This window comes from Crocodylus porosus, unplaced genomic scaffold (assembly GCF_001723895.1).
Source record: "Crocodylus porosus isolate Cpor-Errol unplaced genomic scaffold, CroPor_comp1, whole genome shotgun sequence".
Lineage (NCBI taxonomy): Eukaryota > Metazoa > Chordata > Crocodylia > Crocodylidae > Crocodylus > Crocodylus porosus.
In genome coordinates, this window is record NW_017728893.1 from 440,092 (window position 1) to 456,432 (window position 16,341).

Sequence of the window (16,341 nt, forward strand, 5' to 3'; positions counted from 1 at the left end):
CTGGGTGCCGCACTTCAAGAGGGATGTGGACAGCATGGAGAGGGTCCAGAGGAGGCCACTCGCATGATCCGGGGGCAGCAGGGCAGGCCCTACGAGGAGAGGCTACAGGATCTGAACCTGTTCAGCCTCCACAAGAGATGGCTGAGGGGGGAGCTAGTGGCCGTTTACAAACTAGTCAGGGGGACCAGCAGACATTGGGGGAGCCCCTGTTCCCCCGAGCACTGCCAGGAGTGACCAGGAATAACGGTCACAAGTTGGCAGAGGGTAGATTCAGGCATAGACATCTGGAGGCGTGACCTCACCGTCAGGGCGGCTAGGATCTGGAAACAACTTCTAAGAGAAGTGGTGCTGGCTCCTGCCCTGGGGGTCTTTAAGACAAGGCTTGACAATCACCTTGCTGGGGTCGTTTGACCTCAATACTCTTTCCTGCCATGGCAGGGCGTCGGACTAGATGATCTGCTCAGGTCCCTTCTGACCCTACCTACTATGAAACTGTTTTAAATAAATGCATGCACACAGCCAGATGGATCAAACCCATCCAAATCCAATTGTTGTTCTTCAGCTCTGGGACTGTCTTGGCTGCTTTTGAGGCATTTCTTTTGGAGGCTTCTGTCATAAGCACGCTTTTGTGTCTTAATTTCTAGGGGATTTTATCAATCAAACAAAGGCGTTTTAAAATGCAGAAATTGAAGATGAAAGCAGAAACCAGGGAAGGATTGAAATTACCCTGTCTGATCACCAGCCACTTGACTGCTTATGACTTTAAGAAATAAATAAATAAAAAATATACTGCTGCTTTTCCAAGAGTGTCATAGAGAAATAATGAGTCACTGGTTGATTATTGCCATCTGACTTGTATCTCCAGCTTGTTCCCTGTTCAAGTCTCGGCTGTTCCCGATGTCCAGTGGAACTTGTGGTTAGGGCATGACCCTTTGCACTTTAGAGACCTGCGTTCACTTCCCAGCTCCATCCTGGCCTTCTTGTATGAGCAGCATGCAGGGGTTGTGCTGTTCAGGGTGGGATCTGGGGTGCATTTGCAAGGCAGCTCCATTCTGCACTTATAGAAATGGCTTACTGGAAATTGCTGCTTGTTTGGATGGAAATCTGGCCTCAAATCTCTCGGTGACATGGGGATGACATAAAAACAATATCAGAACAAGATCTGTCCACTTCTAAGCCTTGTTTTGCTGCTAGAGTGATGCAAAGGGACTTTGCTGTACAGGAGAAATGTATTTACATTTATGGTAATATGTCAGTTTACCGTACTTGCTCATCTATCACACACACCTGCAAAATTGGGATTCATGTCTTGAATGGGGAAGCTAATTTCTGTGCCAGAATTGAAGCACAGGGATGCTATAATGGCTACCAGGTCATCTTATTTGGAGGCAGGTGGTCTGTGAGTACATATGATAATTCCCCCTCTGCCCTCTTAAGTCTGCTTTGGCTCTTAAGACTATGCTCTTCATGTCAGGAGTGGTCACTTATTCTGCATATAGACAGCCACTAATGTAATGTAGACCCTTGCTCAGATTCATTTATGCTGGGTCTTCATTTGTGAAGGGCTGGGCTGGGCTAGTCATGATGTTAGTCATGGGATGAAGAAGGATCAAGGGAAGTATGACCCTCACACCTAGTCTAGAATTTTTTTAGTCCTGGTGTAATATGATTACACGGATGCAACCCCTAGTGTGGATGGGGTTAAACTGGTATGGGAAGACCTTTTATTAGGATAATTTAATCCCCTTCCATAGGGGAATACATCCCAAGATAAACCCTTTTGCATCAACGTAGGTGCTTTCACGGTATATGTCGTGTGCCACTTTCACTCTACCAGGATAGTGAAAACTGTATGGCTTTTGTATGTATCCATGAAGCATTGGCTATAACAGTGATGAGCATGGTAGAGAAAGAAGCCGCTGTCTCTTACCAGAAATAGGATAATATTTGTGTAGCATCAATGGGTTTCTGTGTGTCCCGACAACAAGCATTCTGCAGAGAATCTTCTTTTGCAGATCATTGCATTAGGGAATATATTCAGTCTTGTTAAGGTGACAGGTTGCCCGCAGAGATTGTCTGTGACCTGTGTGCACAGTGCCTAGCACTGCAATAACCCTCATGCCCACGGGGGACCTGTGGAGAAGTAATAAGGAAGGGATCTCTGGAAAAATCTTTTCACTCCTTCCTTCCTGTCTTCCATAGGTTCCCAAGTGACTGCGGAAAGCCCGGCTTGTCTGGAATCAGCCACAGAGCAGAGTACCATGAACTGAGAAAGGCGCAACACGGATATTTGTCTTTCTTTGCTCCTTTTTTGGGGGGTTTTTTTTTTTATTAACTTCAAAAACGTTCTTGAATGACACCGGCTTGAGACGGGATCCTTTGCTCCTTCCCCAAGAGCCAAGAAGTCATCCCTGTACGGTGAAGATTTCCGGAGAAGATGGGGAGGAAAAAGATCCAGATCCAGCGGATCACGGACGAGCGGAATCGACAGGTCAGCCCCTTTCCTTTGCTGCCGTGTATCAGTTTGAGCCCACCCGCCGCTGAAGGTCAAAGATCAAACTTGCTTTTTTCGTGTGCCTCAGTTTCTCCAGGTTCCAAAGCGATTAGTAATATTTATTTTTGGGGTGCAGAGCCTGAAATGAGGCTGGGTTTTCAGACAACAGGGACCACTTGCTCTCTGAAACTCCTTTCCCAGGTATTCAAGGGACACCTTGACTTCTGGAGCTCAGTGATACGCATCCTCTTTGCAAAGGTCTTTGAGATCAGCAAGTAACAATGGCTCTCAGAAGCTAAGCATGCCAGGCTTGAAGCTTGGCAGGCCGAGTGGTGGTTTTAATGGGAGAAAAGGGGCAGGAGGGGGGTGCTTATCTGATTGTTCAGCAAGATGTTCCTCCATAACCCAGAGGTGTAACAAAACTGTTCTCTTCCCACTGCAACAAGGAAAATGTGGCTGAAAATGTGTTTAATTTGAAATGTACTAGTTTTTCAACTTAAAACAAACAAAAAAAAAGAAACCAAAAATTTAACTGAAAACTGGAGTCTGCCTGGGTTTGGTGGCTCTCTTTTGTCAAGGAAAACCTCCTTTAAAAAACAAATAAACCCAGAAAAGCTAGTTATTTTTTTGCATGCACCTCTGTGTGCTCACACATGCACATGTAAGTATCTTCCAAGAAAAGCAACCAGACTTCTTCATTCTGCAGCAGGGGGATGGACTAGATGCAACCTCCTGAGGTCCCTTCCAACCCTCATTTTCTATGATTTATCTGTTCATGGTGGCAGATTGGTTCCAGTATGATCCAGCAGTTCTCAGGATCATGTTTCCAGTCGGAAGATGAAGTCTCCATTGGTTTCCTGACAGATCCAAGGTTCAGGACATGTATTTTTTGTCACCATTTGCTCTCCCCTGTGGCTGTTCCCTAGTGTCCTTGAGTTTCACAGAAAATGAGGGTGGGAAGGGACCCCAGGAGGTCACATCTAGTCCAACCCGCTGCTTAAAACAGGATCATCCCCAACTACGTCATCCCAGCCAAGGCTTTGTGTAGCCAGGGCTTAAAAACCTCCAAAGATGGAGGCTCTACCACTTCTCTGGGGAACCTATTCCAGTGCTTCACCACTCTCCTAGTGAGAGAGATTTTCCTCATCTCCAACCTCTACTTCCCTTACTGCAACAGGAGCCTGTTGCTCCTTGTCCTGTCATGTGCCACCACTGAGAACAGTCCAGCTCCATCCTCTTTGCAACCCCCTGCAGGGAGCTGAAGGCTGCTATTAAATCCCCCCTCAGTCTTCTCTTCTGCAGACTAAATAAGCCTAGTTCCCTCAACCTCTCTTTATAAGTCATGTGCCCCAGCGCCCGAACCATTTTCATTGCCCTCCACTGGACCCCCTTGTCTCCTTATAATCAAGCATCCAGCTTTAATCCATCGGTGGTGACCTGGGAGTAGGGTTCTGGAGCGGGGTCAAAAGGGACACGGTGGGTTCCTGCAGCAGCAGCTCTGTCCTGCCCTTCAGGGAACACCCGCAAGGTTGTTGGGTCTTAAAATTAACCTGCCGCGACAGATGCCCTAGTTAGTGCTTCTTACCGGAGGATTCTGTCGACACAGTAGGTCAGTTATCCTGGCGGCAATCCTTCCTGCAGAGGTTGGAGGAAAAGCCATACCTGAGACTCATAGGACATGAACAGAAAACCCCGAAGGTGCATTGGCAGAAGCTTAGGAACTGAAAAGTGAATTTGATGCTTAGCGTGGGTGTCTTAGGGCACAGGACTCCTGGGTTTCATTTCCCGGTTTGGGAGCCAGTGTGGTCTAGTGGTTAATCTGGGACTCCGGGGTTTAATTTTGAGAGCAAACGTGGTGTAGCGGTTACTGCTAGAAAGTGCATGTCTGAACCCCGGGGTTCTGCTTCCATTTCTGGGAGGACCAGAAATCTTACCTGCTGCTCTCAGGGGGGATGGGATTCCTCGGGTCTGCTGCCAGGTTTGGGAGGAGTTTTGCCCAGCAAAGGCCCGGCTCCAGGGGTTGGAGTTTTCTGGAGCGCTGCTCCTGACTGAGATGAACCCAGCGCGATTGCAAATCTGGCCCTATTTCCACATGGTTTGGTGAGCAAGTGGAAGGTGATCAGCTTCTCCGAGGATGAATGCAGCCAAAGAATCCAGGCAGAGCAGAATGGAGCTGAGCTCCTGGCAAGAGAGAACTGCAGTTTTGGGCGCCAGTACCACAAAACCTGCTCTTAAGAGATTTGCCCATGTTCGTGGGAGGGCGTCTGTGGCAAAATCACAAGTTACACTCCCTGCTTCACATGGCAGGGAAGCCCCTTTTTTTAGCCCCTTCTTTTTGGGGCTGTCCCATCACCCCTTTCTCATTCAGGCTTCTTGGACCAGCCATGGCCCCTTACCACTCAAAGGAACAGCTTGGTTGCATTGAGTAGTCTTCCTGCTACATGCAGAAACAATAGAAAATTGCAGGTTTCCTTCATTAATGTCTGACTTGAGGGCTGGAGGGGTGGAGGTGGTAAAGGAAACAGTTTTGAAAGTCTCCCGCTTGCTCCCGGTGCTGTTGATTTTCCATAATGAGCAGGAAACGGGGCATTAGCGTTTATTGAAGAAGTTGGAAGATTTTTTATATGGGCAGCCGCGTTCGCTGTGCTAAATGCAGTGTGTAGGAACTGGGCTATAATATACAGCCGGCCAGCAATGGGAGCCTGGGTAGACATTAAAGTGAATGGAAACTATTTGTTAAGTCTGGAGTGTAAGGGCTTGGCCTAGCCCTGTTTTATAGCCCTTCAGGAAGGGAAAGAGAGTGTGTTCTCCCCAAGCTGGGATCCAGCTTGGCTGGTGGAAGAGCCGGAGGGGGGAGCTGCTATGGGAGGTTTGGGGGCTTTTATATGATAGTTTGGGGCTGAAAGCACTGGATTTGGGTTTGGGTCCTGGCTTTGTCCATTGGCTCGCTGCAGGACCCTGGGCCAGGCTGTCTATTTTGCTGGGTATAGGGAGAATCTTTCCTCTCCCAGTGCTGGCCTCTTAGGAATACAGCCAAGTTGGTTGGATGGCGCTCGGTGCTGTACGGGTGCGTTGTCTGGCTCTCTGGCTGCAAAGCTAATGTGAGCCCACTACACTTCACTTGGCAGAGCAGAGACTGGTGATGAGGAAGACTATTCAGTTCATTAATCAGCTAAGCACCATCTCAGCTGTCCCCAGGCAGCAGGCAGGAGGATAGCCTTGGGGTTGGGGGTTGGAAGGGAGGCTGTGCAGAGAGGCCCTGCTCCAAAGAGCTTAGAGTCTAGTAGGGTCTGGGGCCCCCTGCAAGAATCAGTTGAGTCTTGGTCTTATGGTAGCCCCCAGAGCCTCAAAGAAATTGGTTCCTAGCACAGTGGAGCCCTGTACGTAGTCCTGGTAAGATACAGCCACTGCTCGAAGGCATTGGGATCTCAGTAGAGGGGACAAGCCCTGGAGGAAGGAAGTGTTGCTTAGATGGGGAACTTAGGTCTAATGTGACTTACCCAAGGCCACACAGGACATCAGTAGCAAAGCCATCTTACAGACTCCAGTGTTCTGGTTGTCCCTGCAGAAGAGCTGGTGATCCTGCCAGCTACACCAGTTGAACTATCATATTTTCTCTTATACAACACACCCTGGAAAAAAACGCACACCTTGTTTTTGAAAGGCAGAATAAAGGAAAAAAGATCTTTTCATGTTGTCAGTGTCCAAGTAGCAGGAGGGAGCTGAGCCTGCTGTGGATTGTTGTAGATTTTGCTTTCTGTTTCACCCAGAAAGCCACAGAAACTGTTCTTACCATATTTCTCACATGTAATGTACACTATAATTCCAGCAGCTGGGTTTTTGTGAAAAGGTATGTGCTGTTTGTGAGAGAATACAGTAATTTGCAGCTGCATTTCAGAACGTTCTGATGCACCAAGGTCCTGACTCCAAGCCCAGCACCTTCATGGAAGGGTTAGGACTGAGTGCAACTCTCCCATGAGCTGACTGAGGCCTTAGCTGCAAGCTTAGTCTGCCTCTCTTGTCCTGTGCCCTTGCCATGTGCAGTCTGCATCTTTGCAAGCTCCAGGTACTCTCTGGGAACGGAGCTCCTGCTGTAATCCCAGAGCACCTTTTTGGTCTCCTCTCCCCAACTGGGCAATCTGTTTTTGCTGGCCTGAAATCGGTGCAGTGGGAACGACCCCTGGATTCCAGCCCCTACCAGAGCAGCCAGAAATAAAGCGGGAGACCCAGCAAGAGTCGCTAAGAACATTAGAGGAATTACTGGATAGGATTTGCCAGTGCTGATCAGAACGTCAGGCTGTCAAGACTGGGTCGCTGACTCTGGCAGTGACCGATACTTACTGCATCAGGAGGAGGCAAAAATCCTCCCGTGTCACAGTTCTGGAGGGGCAGGTAATTCCTTCCTGACCCCTGCAGTGATCGGCTTATGCCCTGAAACATGAGATTCGATTACCCTCTTAGTCTTACAAGGTTAAGTCTCCTCGCTGAGGTTCAAGCCCACTTAATTCCCAGCCTGGCTGCAGACTGTAAGGAAAGGGTTTGTGCTTCTTTCTTTTCTCGTAGTGACTTGACTGGTGGGGTGATGTTCCCTGATACTTTCAGGGCAAAGCTTTTCCTCGTGTCTGCAACTGAACAGCAGACGCTGAGGTTCTGGGTCCGGGTGAGGAGCAGAGGTTTCTGCGGCAGAGTCCCAGTCCAAGGCTTGTGGACTGGCAGGTCCCTCTAAAGCTGCTTGTGGCCACAGGGGAGGAAGCAGAAGCTTCTTGTTAGAGCAGCAATGGAGATTCAGGACTCCTGGGTCCCCAGAGGCTCTTTGAGTCAGCAGCTGGATGCTTTCTGTAGGGGAGGGAGGTGAACTGGCATTCTCCGTTGGTGCTGGGGTACTGGACCACTCCTCAGAGCGTCTTTCTTTCCTGCCCTGGTCCTTACCAGCTCACACCCACACACCCGTGCTGTCTCCTTCTTGCCACACTGGCTCTGTTATTGGTCACACCCAGCATTGGCACCGTTGAGTTGGCTGGCAGGTGCTCAGCCATCAACATGTGCTGAAACTTCCTGGTGGAGAATGCCCGGGCCAGCTCCGTGGTACCTGTTTCTATCCCAATGGCAAGTGCCTTCTTTTCAAATAAGACATCAAAAGCATTTGCAAAGCCCAATCCCCGACGCCAAGCCCCGGTTCAATCCCCTTCGTGCTTAGGCCATGCCAAGAGGGTCTCAATATAGATGCAAATGCAACTGAGGTCCCTTTTCCGCCTGGTTTTATCTTGTTGGGAGGGAGAAGAGCCTGTGGGCGAATGAAAACCTGGGCTCCATCATGGCCTTGGGAGCAGACTGCTCTGGGTCTACCCTTTTCTCTGGGTGACCTGGCTGTCATCTGCTTGCTTGCTGTCAGGCAGTACAGTGGCTGGTCCCCTGGGAGTAGTGACAGATGTGTGGGTGTTAGTCTTCCTGGGCTCCTGGAAATCACCTGGGTTTAGAGGGAGAGGATCACTGATGAATCTCTCTCTCTTGCAATGTGTGTAGCCGTCTCATTGATTAGGTACTCCCAGTTGTGCAGTCTGTCTGTCTGTCTGTCATCAGGTGTTTATCTGTATCAACAGTTAGGTACTCCCAGATGTGCACTCTTATCTCTTTATCTTTCTGTCTGTCTCTTTAGGTCTCTATCTGTATATGTATCTATCTTACTAGCCATCCATCTATCCTGTCTGTTTATCAGAAGGCAGGGTAGATTTGTACCTTATATGCTGCCCAAAGTAGCTATGTAGATCTAGATCTATATAGATATATATTGGCCAGTAGATATAAATGTATAGTTATATAATATATCAAAATATGTAGATATTGATATAAATGTAAATGTGTGTCTATATAAAGCTGGTGATAGATAAATAGGTAGATGGTATTTTATAGGAAATATACCCTGCCTTTGACTGGACTTCTGGCTAACACAGCTCACAACATCTGTCTCTGGCACCAGGCATGCAGCTGTAGCATTTGTTAAGCAGCCCCCTGTGAGCATCTTGTCTGTCTGTCCCTTCATCCTTCCCTCCCATGCCCAGCTCAGTGGATTCTCAGAAGCCAGTGGCAGTGGCTCTCCCAAAAGCCAGGCTAGGATGCCCTTTGGGCAGACAGGCTCTTGTTAGCCAAACTGCCCAGAAGAATCCAATGCCTGGTCTCTGCCAGGACGTCCAGCGCTTAAGCTCCTGGGAGCTGAAGTTTGGAGCAGCCAAATCATCCCTGCAGCGTGGCAGGTCTACGTGCCCCTCCCTCCCCCAGCTGTCAGCAGGAGGAGGAGCTGGTGGATAACCCCTGTGCTGAGCCTGAAGTAATTTGAGTTTCCGTGGAGCAGGCCGGAGCTCCCGGAGACCTGACAACGTGACCCGGGACAGCTCTTGGGCACAGGCATAGAGGGACACCAGGAGACACCGCACCGGGGGCTCAGCCGTCTCACGTGGCGGTGGACAGCTGCATGGGCTCCAAAGGGCAGGAGGTGATTAGCACCCAATCTCGTTATGGCTTAATCACCTGGGGGGTGGGGAAGGCAAGCTGGGTGGGGTACACAGCCCCCCAGTGCTGGGACCCATGGAGGGAGCTGAGGGGCTCTGTGCAGACGCAGGCCCCAGTGCTCTCTGGAAACAAGAGCTCTCTGCACTTTAATCCTACTGACTCAGAGCAGGTGCGTAAAGCCCAGAGCAAGCTCAAATGCCTGCCCTAAGCAGGGGAGGGGTAGAGATGCCCAGTGAAGGCCCAGCAGCCTGGGCACCCATCCCTGAGCATGACCCAGGGGGTGCAGGCCAGCAGGCTCTGTTCCCCAGGGTAGCTCTGGCAAGCCAGCCTTGGTGTGATTGGCACTTTGGGCAGCCCCATTTCCTGGGCATTGTAGCCGAGGCTATACTGACTTTGATCCAAGGCTCTTCAGGGAGAGGACTGTCACTGGCACCTAGCAATCAGAGGAAGAAGCTTCTTACCTGTAAAAGGGGTGCTGAAATAGCAGCAGGACAGCACCTTCCACCCCAGCCAAAGGCAGGGGAGAAAGAGGCCATTTCCCTTTCCCTGCCCCGACCCGATTGGCACCAAACATCCTTGGGCTTGCATTTGCAGTGCCCCCGGCGCCAGCTGGCCCTGGGTCAGGTGCCCTTCTCTGTGGACACAGCCAGGCAGCTCTCCTGCTTGTCACTCACATGAGGGTCTGTCTGGGAGCCGGGACCTGCGGAGCTGCCAGTGCTAATGACAGCTAATGCTAAACCAAGGGGTTGCAGCCGGAAGAGAGCGGGGGGGAGCGGTCGTGGGGGGCCGTGACCTCTCCACACTTGATAGGCAGCTTGGAAAAAACAAGGTTATTTGGGCAGTTGGGAGGCAGCTAGGCTGCATGCCTGCCAGGGTGCGGGGATGTCTTTGGGCCTGAGCAGAGCAGAGCTGCTCTTTCCGTGTGACAGGCGAATGCTTGATGCTGCCTGATGCTGCAGAGCTGCGTTGCTAGGTGCTGTGCAGCCAGAGGATAAGACGCGGTCCCCGGAGCTGACAGCCTAATGAGGCAAAACAGGCAAATGACCTTGCTCAGGGCCCCCAGCTTGGGAGCCGGATGCCTGGGTTCTGTGCGTGGCTCCGCTGCTGACCGCTGGCATGACCTTGGGAGCTGCCTCCCTGGGCTGGAGCTGAGCTTGGGGCCCTGGCTCTGGGGCTGGGGAGGGATGTGGTGCAGAGGGGAGGTGTCTGCATAAGAACAGGGTGACGTGGCCCTTGTGTTGCCACCATTCCCAGTCCCTCTGGCTTGGCTCCTTCCACTCCTGTGCTTGCCTCTGCTGCTCCAGCCAGGCTCGTGGTGGCCTGCCCAGATGACGGCTTGGCCGGGGGCTGCACGGGGATGCGTTTCCTCTCAGCTCAGCAGCACGGTGACGCTACTCTGCCTTGTGCCTGCCCTCACCAGAGCCCCGAATACCAGCCTATAGGAAATGGTTAGGCATCTCTGACACCCAGGCAAGGAGGGGGCTGAGAGAGTCCAGGATGAAGCCACCTTGCTGAAACAGAGGCAGGGAGAGGGCCAGGGGCTGTGCCTTTTGATCCATCCCTTCCCATGTCTTTGCTCCCATCCCTCTGCTTGTGTCTCTCCTTTCCCCTTTCTCTACCCTTCTTTCTCCCTCTTTCTCTCTTTGGCCCTTCCTTCTTTCCTCCATTGCCTGTTCTCTCCCTTGCCCCCTTTCTTGTGTCCTCCTTTCTCTCTGCCTCCCCTTTCTTGCTTTTTCCCCCACTTTTTTTCTTCTCTTCTCCCCCCCCCCGCCATATATACCTCCCCCAAAATCTTTTGCTCCCTGTCTCTGCCCCTGCACCACCTAGGCTTCTTCCAGTTTCTGGTCTTCTGCACCTAAGAGATACTCCTGCCCTTATAATGGCTTTTCCATCCAGGTTGGTTCAATCAGGAGACCTCTCCTCCAGCCCAGCTTAGTTGCAGAGGGGCTATCAGGATATAGGGCAAGATTTTCCAAGCCATGGGACATAGGGCACCCACTCAACTTGATGACCCAGCCCTCCCCTTCAGGTCTTTAACCGGTGTCTCCCCTCTCTCCCACCTGCAGGTGACTTTCACCAAGCGGAAGTTCGGTTTGATGAAGAAGGCCTACGAGCTGAGCGTCTTGTGCGACTGTGAGATCGCCCTCATCATCTTCAACCACTCCAACAAGCTGTTCCAGTATGCCAGCACCGACATGGACAAGGTGTTGCTCAAGTACACCGAATACAATGAACCCCATGAGAGCCGGACCAACGCCGATATCATTGAGGTGAGACCCACCGTCCTTGCTCCCAGCCTGTGCCTCTTGGCTCGGCATGTGTGTAGGGGGTAGCTCCACTCTCACTAAGACTGGAGTTGCAATGGCCTGGCTGAAAGCATTTGCCAGAAGCTCCAATGGGATGGGATGTGCCAGGGGTTTCTAGGGTCATAGGAAAGTTGGGTTGGAAAGGACTTCACAAGATCATGTCTAGTCTGGCCCCCTGCTCAAGGCAGGATCAGTGCTGACCCTTCCAGCCAAGGGTCTGTCCAACCTACTCTTGAATATTCCCAGAGATGGATACTCCACCACCTCTTTAGGTGCCTGTTTCAGCGTGTGACCACCCTTGGAGTGGTTCCTCCTCATATCCAACCTCAGATTCTTCCCCTACACAGATTCACAGAAGTTTAGGAACTGAAAGGGACCTTGTGAGATCACTGGGTCCAGCCTGAGGCCATTGCTCCTAGTCCTGTCCCTTACAGCCATAGAAACAGGTCCATCTCTACAGTTCCTTCTAAGCTGTGTGTGTGTGTGGCCATGCACAATAAAAAATCATGCTGGGCAGTAACTTTTTAATGCCATGCACATAGTGGCGTACTGACAGGGGTGGGAGGTCATGGCCCCTGGGCACTGACATGGGTGGGGATGCCCAGTGCCATAGCAAGGGGACACTGAAGCTCCCCCCGCCACCAGCTTTGCATCTGGCCACTCACCACCCACCCCAACCCAGCCACAGGCTGCTGCAGGAGGGAGGAGTGGGCACACTGAAATACCTGCATACTCTCAGCCAGGATTGCTCGTGGATCGCTAAATCTTAGAGGGATCATCGGTCCTCTCCGTTATCACCCTTTGACTCTTATCAAATCCCCCTCAGACTTTTCTTCTTTAGACTGAATAACCGTCTTTTAGCTAGGGTTGGCTGTCCTGTTACCAAGGGGTTTCATCCCCTGATTTTCTTTAGCACAGCAGAAAGCTGAGCCTGGGAAGTCTTTCTGGGAGAAAGTGTCTGTCCTTCTCAGACATGTGGGGGAATTGTGGGAAGGTGCTGAAGGACTGGGTGGCACTGGCTTGTGTTTACCCAGGGGGTTTTAGCCTCACTTCCCTCCCAGGCCAGTATGAGAGTGAGCTGGGCTGGGGGCATGCTTCAAGTCAACATAGAGTGAAGCCAAATATGTGCATAGGGCGTTCACACAGCTGAGACCACCGTGAATCTCAGCCATCAGTCTAGGCACTGCCCCACCTATGACGCTTTCCTGAGCACAAAGGAGCTGGCTGCCCCTGTACCATGTTCCCTAGAGGAGTGTGGTGCTTGTGTCGCTTTCCATGTGGGCAGCTTGCTTTACGCCCGGGCAGATCCAGATAAACGCAAGGGCTGGCTGGGCAATTATTGACATCGCTGGCAGGCAGGGAATGAACGCCCCCGGAGCCTTGAGTCATTCGGTTTATCTGCTCGCGGTGGCAGGGGGCGAAGGACCCTCGGCAGGATCAGAGGCCAGGATGCAGTGGGGGGCAAGCGATGCTGCAGAAGCACAGCAATGCCACACAGGCTGCATGCCATGAGGATGCTCGAGCCTCTTCAAAGCACCACGGGAGAAACGCTCTCCCCCCACTGTTCTTCCATGTCATTCCTGCCTTTTGAATCCTTCTGGAGCCTTACGGCAGCCTCGGGCTTCACGCGCCTGCTTTGATTTTGTGGGGGGGAAAGAGGAAAAAAAATCCCTCCTCCTAAATCTGCCTTTCTTTCTGGCTCAGAAGCTGCCTGTCTTCAAGAGCAGGCTCTCAGCTAAGGAGCTTTTCTCCTCATCGTCCAGCTGAGAAAAATCCCAAGTTCTGATTCTCATTTACACTCGAGCCATGTCTGCAAGCAATTTTCAGACCAGCGCCATGCCATCAGCTTAAGGTCTGGGCTTTCTTTTTTTAACCCAGTGGCTCTCCACCTTTTGGGGCTTGAGGCCCTGTTCCAAAGATCCCAGCTCTCCACTTTCACTCATTTTTTGACTATGGAAATAAAAATTAGCGCTATTCTTCTATTGCAAAGACCTCAGAAAGACCAAAACTGGGGCAGACTGCTTGTGACACTCTGGAGTCCTATTTGAAATCTTTGGGTTTATCCTGGAAATCATGTTGGTGTTGCATACCTAATCATGCTAATATTGTACAGAACCCTTAAAAGGACCTTGTGGCACCCCAAAGTGCTGCACACCCACGTTGAGAATCACGGTTTTAACAAATACCATGCCAATCCTGTATAAGAATAGTTCAACCTGTATAAACCCAGTCAAACTACATCTGGACTAAGGGGGTGTACTGGGAACTGTACGGGTGTTGTTATACTGGTATCATTGTACCACTTGGGGTTCAGACTGTAAACAAGGTAAGAGCATGCTGTGTTGGGCTTGGTTTTCAGTGGTGCTGAGGCCATGTCCTGACAGTGCAAAGGAGTTTGACAGTGAGGGCAGCTATAGTTTGTGCCCATTCAGCGTCCTTTTGCCTGGCTGCTGTTCTGCCAAGAGGTCTGAGTACAGTCAGGATCTTGCGAGGATCTCGTGCCTTGTGTGATGGAGTTTGCACCAGTGCCAAGGCCCTGTGTAACCTGGACATGGTCACGTTTCCCCCTGGTTTTAAATGATGGTGCAGTGGGAAGTGCAGAATCCAGAGGCTCTCGTGGATGCTGGCACCAATCTTCCAGAAAGTAAATGGGTGGAATTCCCTGATGTTACAGGGTCAGAATTGGCTGCAGGATGGACCCACATCCATCCTGTTCCCAAAGGACTCAGCCACTTGCCTCCTGTATGCATGACGCTGCAGAAAAACCACCCCATACCCTCATTTCTATGGTGTGCATTTCACTTCATCCACAGCATGAAACAGATTGGTTTTGGCCTAAACATACCGTCAACATTTGGTGCTGTGTTCTCCTGTCCGTATGATCCGAGATCCAAATACATGAAATCCTGCAAGATCCAGGAGGTGCTTGCCACTAGAGAATGTTCTTGGTGTGCACCAAATAAATCAAGGAATCTGCATCCCAGTCCGAGCTCAGGGAGTCATGGATGGTGACCGTGAGAGAAGTGGAGGCTCCACAGATTTGCTAAGGGAACTGCGTGATTTGTTACTGGAGGCATGCTTCTTCCCTGCCCAGGGAAGTTCCACAGAGATGGGTTTTCAAGCTGACCTTTGGGAGTCTCTCTGGCTTACTTGCTTCCCCAGCATAATAGCAGCCTCAAGGTGCTCGAAGAGGGCTCCCGGTTTCCCACAGCCCCCCCAAGAGCCCACCCTAACAGCCAAGGATTGTCAGGTCTCCTGCCTTTCCTCTGGCCTTACTTCAAGCCAGCTCTTTGCCTTTACCCACAAGGATCCCCATTCCATGAAGGATATGATCCATCTTCAACACAGCTGTGGCAGCTCACTTCAGCCGAGGGCCATGCTTTTGTGGTCTCTTTGAATTTGAGGCTTGATCCAATGATGTTTTCTCCTCGCCGGTGAGAAGGGCCCGGATCTGTGTCCGTTCTGCTATTTCCATCAAGCAGGGTTTGGAGGGTTCTTCTGCTGGGCTGGGGCTCTGATGGGTGGTGTGTTGTGCTTGGGATTTGGGCATTGGCTGGGCAGTGCAGCGTGAAAGCTTGGGCTTTTAGATATTGCCAGCAAGAGCGTCAGCTGGTGGGAATGCATGACAGAGGTGGGTTTTATGCTGAGGAGAACTGAATCTTTGGGCTCAGAGACCTGCTCTTGGCTTCTCAGCACTGGATCCCTCTCTGACTGCCTAAGTAGATGGAAAGGAATACTTCCCCTCCATTATGGGAAAGGTCGTATGGTCTAGTGCTTAGTGCCTGATGCTGGGAGGCCTAGGCTCTCCGCTTGGCTCTGATGTATGATGGTGGTCAAATCACTTCCTCTCTTGGTGCCTCAGTTTCCCCTCCCACTTGTTCAGGCCAGGCACCTCTCTCTGTACAACACCTTGCACAATGAGGCTCAGTTTTCATAAGTGTCAATAACCTCATTGCAGAGGACTTAGCAACTGCTTGGTGGCATCACTAGGACCTGAACAGACTATCCCCTGGGGTCATTGGGGGACTGTCTCCCCTTTGCACTAGTTGTGTGACCTTGCTGTCCAAGACAGAGCTCCCCTACAAATGGAAATGCCTCATATCCTCTTCTCCTCACCTGTCCGTCAGTCTCACCTCGCTGCAGCATCTGCTGTGTTTGCTTCTCTGTTTTGCAATAAAAAACCCTTCAGATGCCATTTGCTCTGGTGGCTGAGGGAATCTGAGCTAATGACAGATTGGGACACGCAGGTTGTGAGCCAAAAGTTGGTGGCTGCGTAGGGTCTCCAAGGAGGGCAGACGGCCATTTCTTCTGTGCTAGGAGAGACAGGCAGCTGCCTGGGAGGGCTGGGTTGTGGGAGAGGTGTTGATTTCATCTGGGATCCGCTGCAAGGAAGGAGCTGTGAAGCAACCAAGCATGAGTGTGTGTGAGTACTTGTGTGTGAGGAGAAGCAATTGGTGTGTGTATGTGTGTGTGCTTGGATCAGTGAGTGTGGGAATATGAGTAAGGCTTGCATTTGTCAGTCTTGGGTGTGCATGTATGCGTGTGCTTGCATTAGTGAGCGTGGGGCTTGCATTTGCGTCAGTCATGGGGGGAGGTGCATGCACGTGCATATGAATTTGAGCATGCATGTCAAATGAACAGGTGTGTGTGTCTATGACTTTGAGCCAACGTGCACATGCAACTGAACCTGTGAACAAGTGAGGTCGTGAGCTGGGTGATATGTTAATGAGGTCTCACCTTGTGCTGTTTCTGCTCTTTCAGGGGCCGTATTCCTGGCAGGAGTCTCAGGGATGCTGGATCCTTTAGCTGCTTTCGCAGGGAAGGGGGCCATAAAGCGGATAGAAACAGTTTTCTGAGGGATTTCATAGAATCATAGAAGTCGGGTTGAAGGGACCTTGTAGATCTTCAAGTCCGACCCCCTGCCTGAGCAGGAGAAAAACTGGGCTCAAATGAGTCCAGCCAGGTAGGCATCAAGCCTCTTCTTAAAGACCCCCAGGGTAGGAGCCAGCACCACTTCCCTTGGAAGTTGGTTCC

At 51.1% G+C, this 16,341-nt stretch overlaps 1 protein-coding gene across 6 annotated transcripts in view; it reads left to right on the forward strand.

Moving 5' to 3' along the window:
- Positions 1-16,341, forward strand: part of MEF2D (myocyte enhancer factor 2D) — a 76,066-nt gene that overhangs the window by 26,118 nt on the left and 33,607 nt on the right. For all 6 annotated transcript variants that reach the window (XM_019555500.1, XM_019555521.1, XM_019555485.1 and 3 more), the window contains exons 2-3: positions 2,203-2,491; positions 11,068-11,271. In XM_019555500.1, the coding sequence (XP_019411045.1) occupies positions 2,438-2,491; positions 11,068-11,271 (258 nt within the window). In that variant the 5' untranslated portion in view covers positions 2,203-2,437. The remainder of the gene's footprint in view (positions 1-2,202; positions 2,492-11,067; positions 11,272-16,341) is intronic.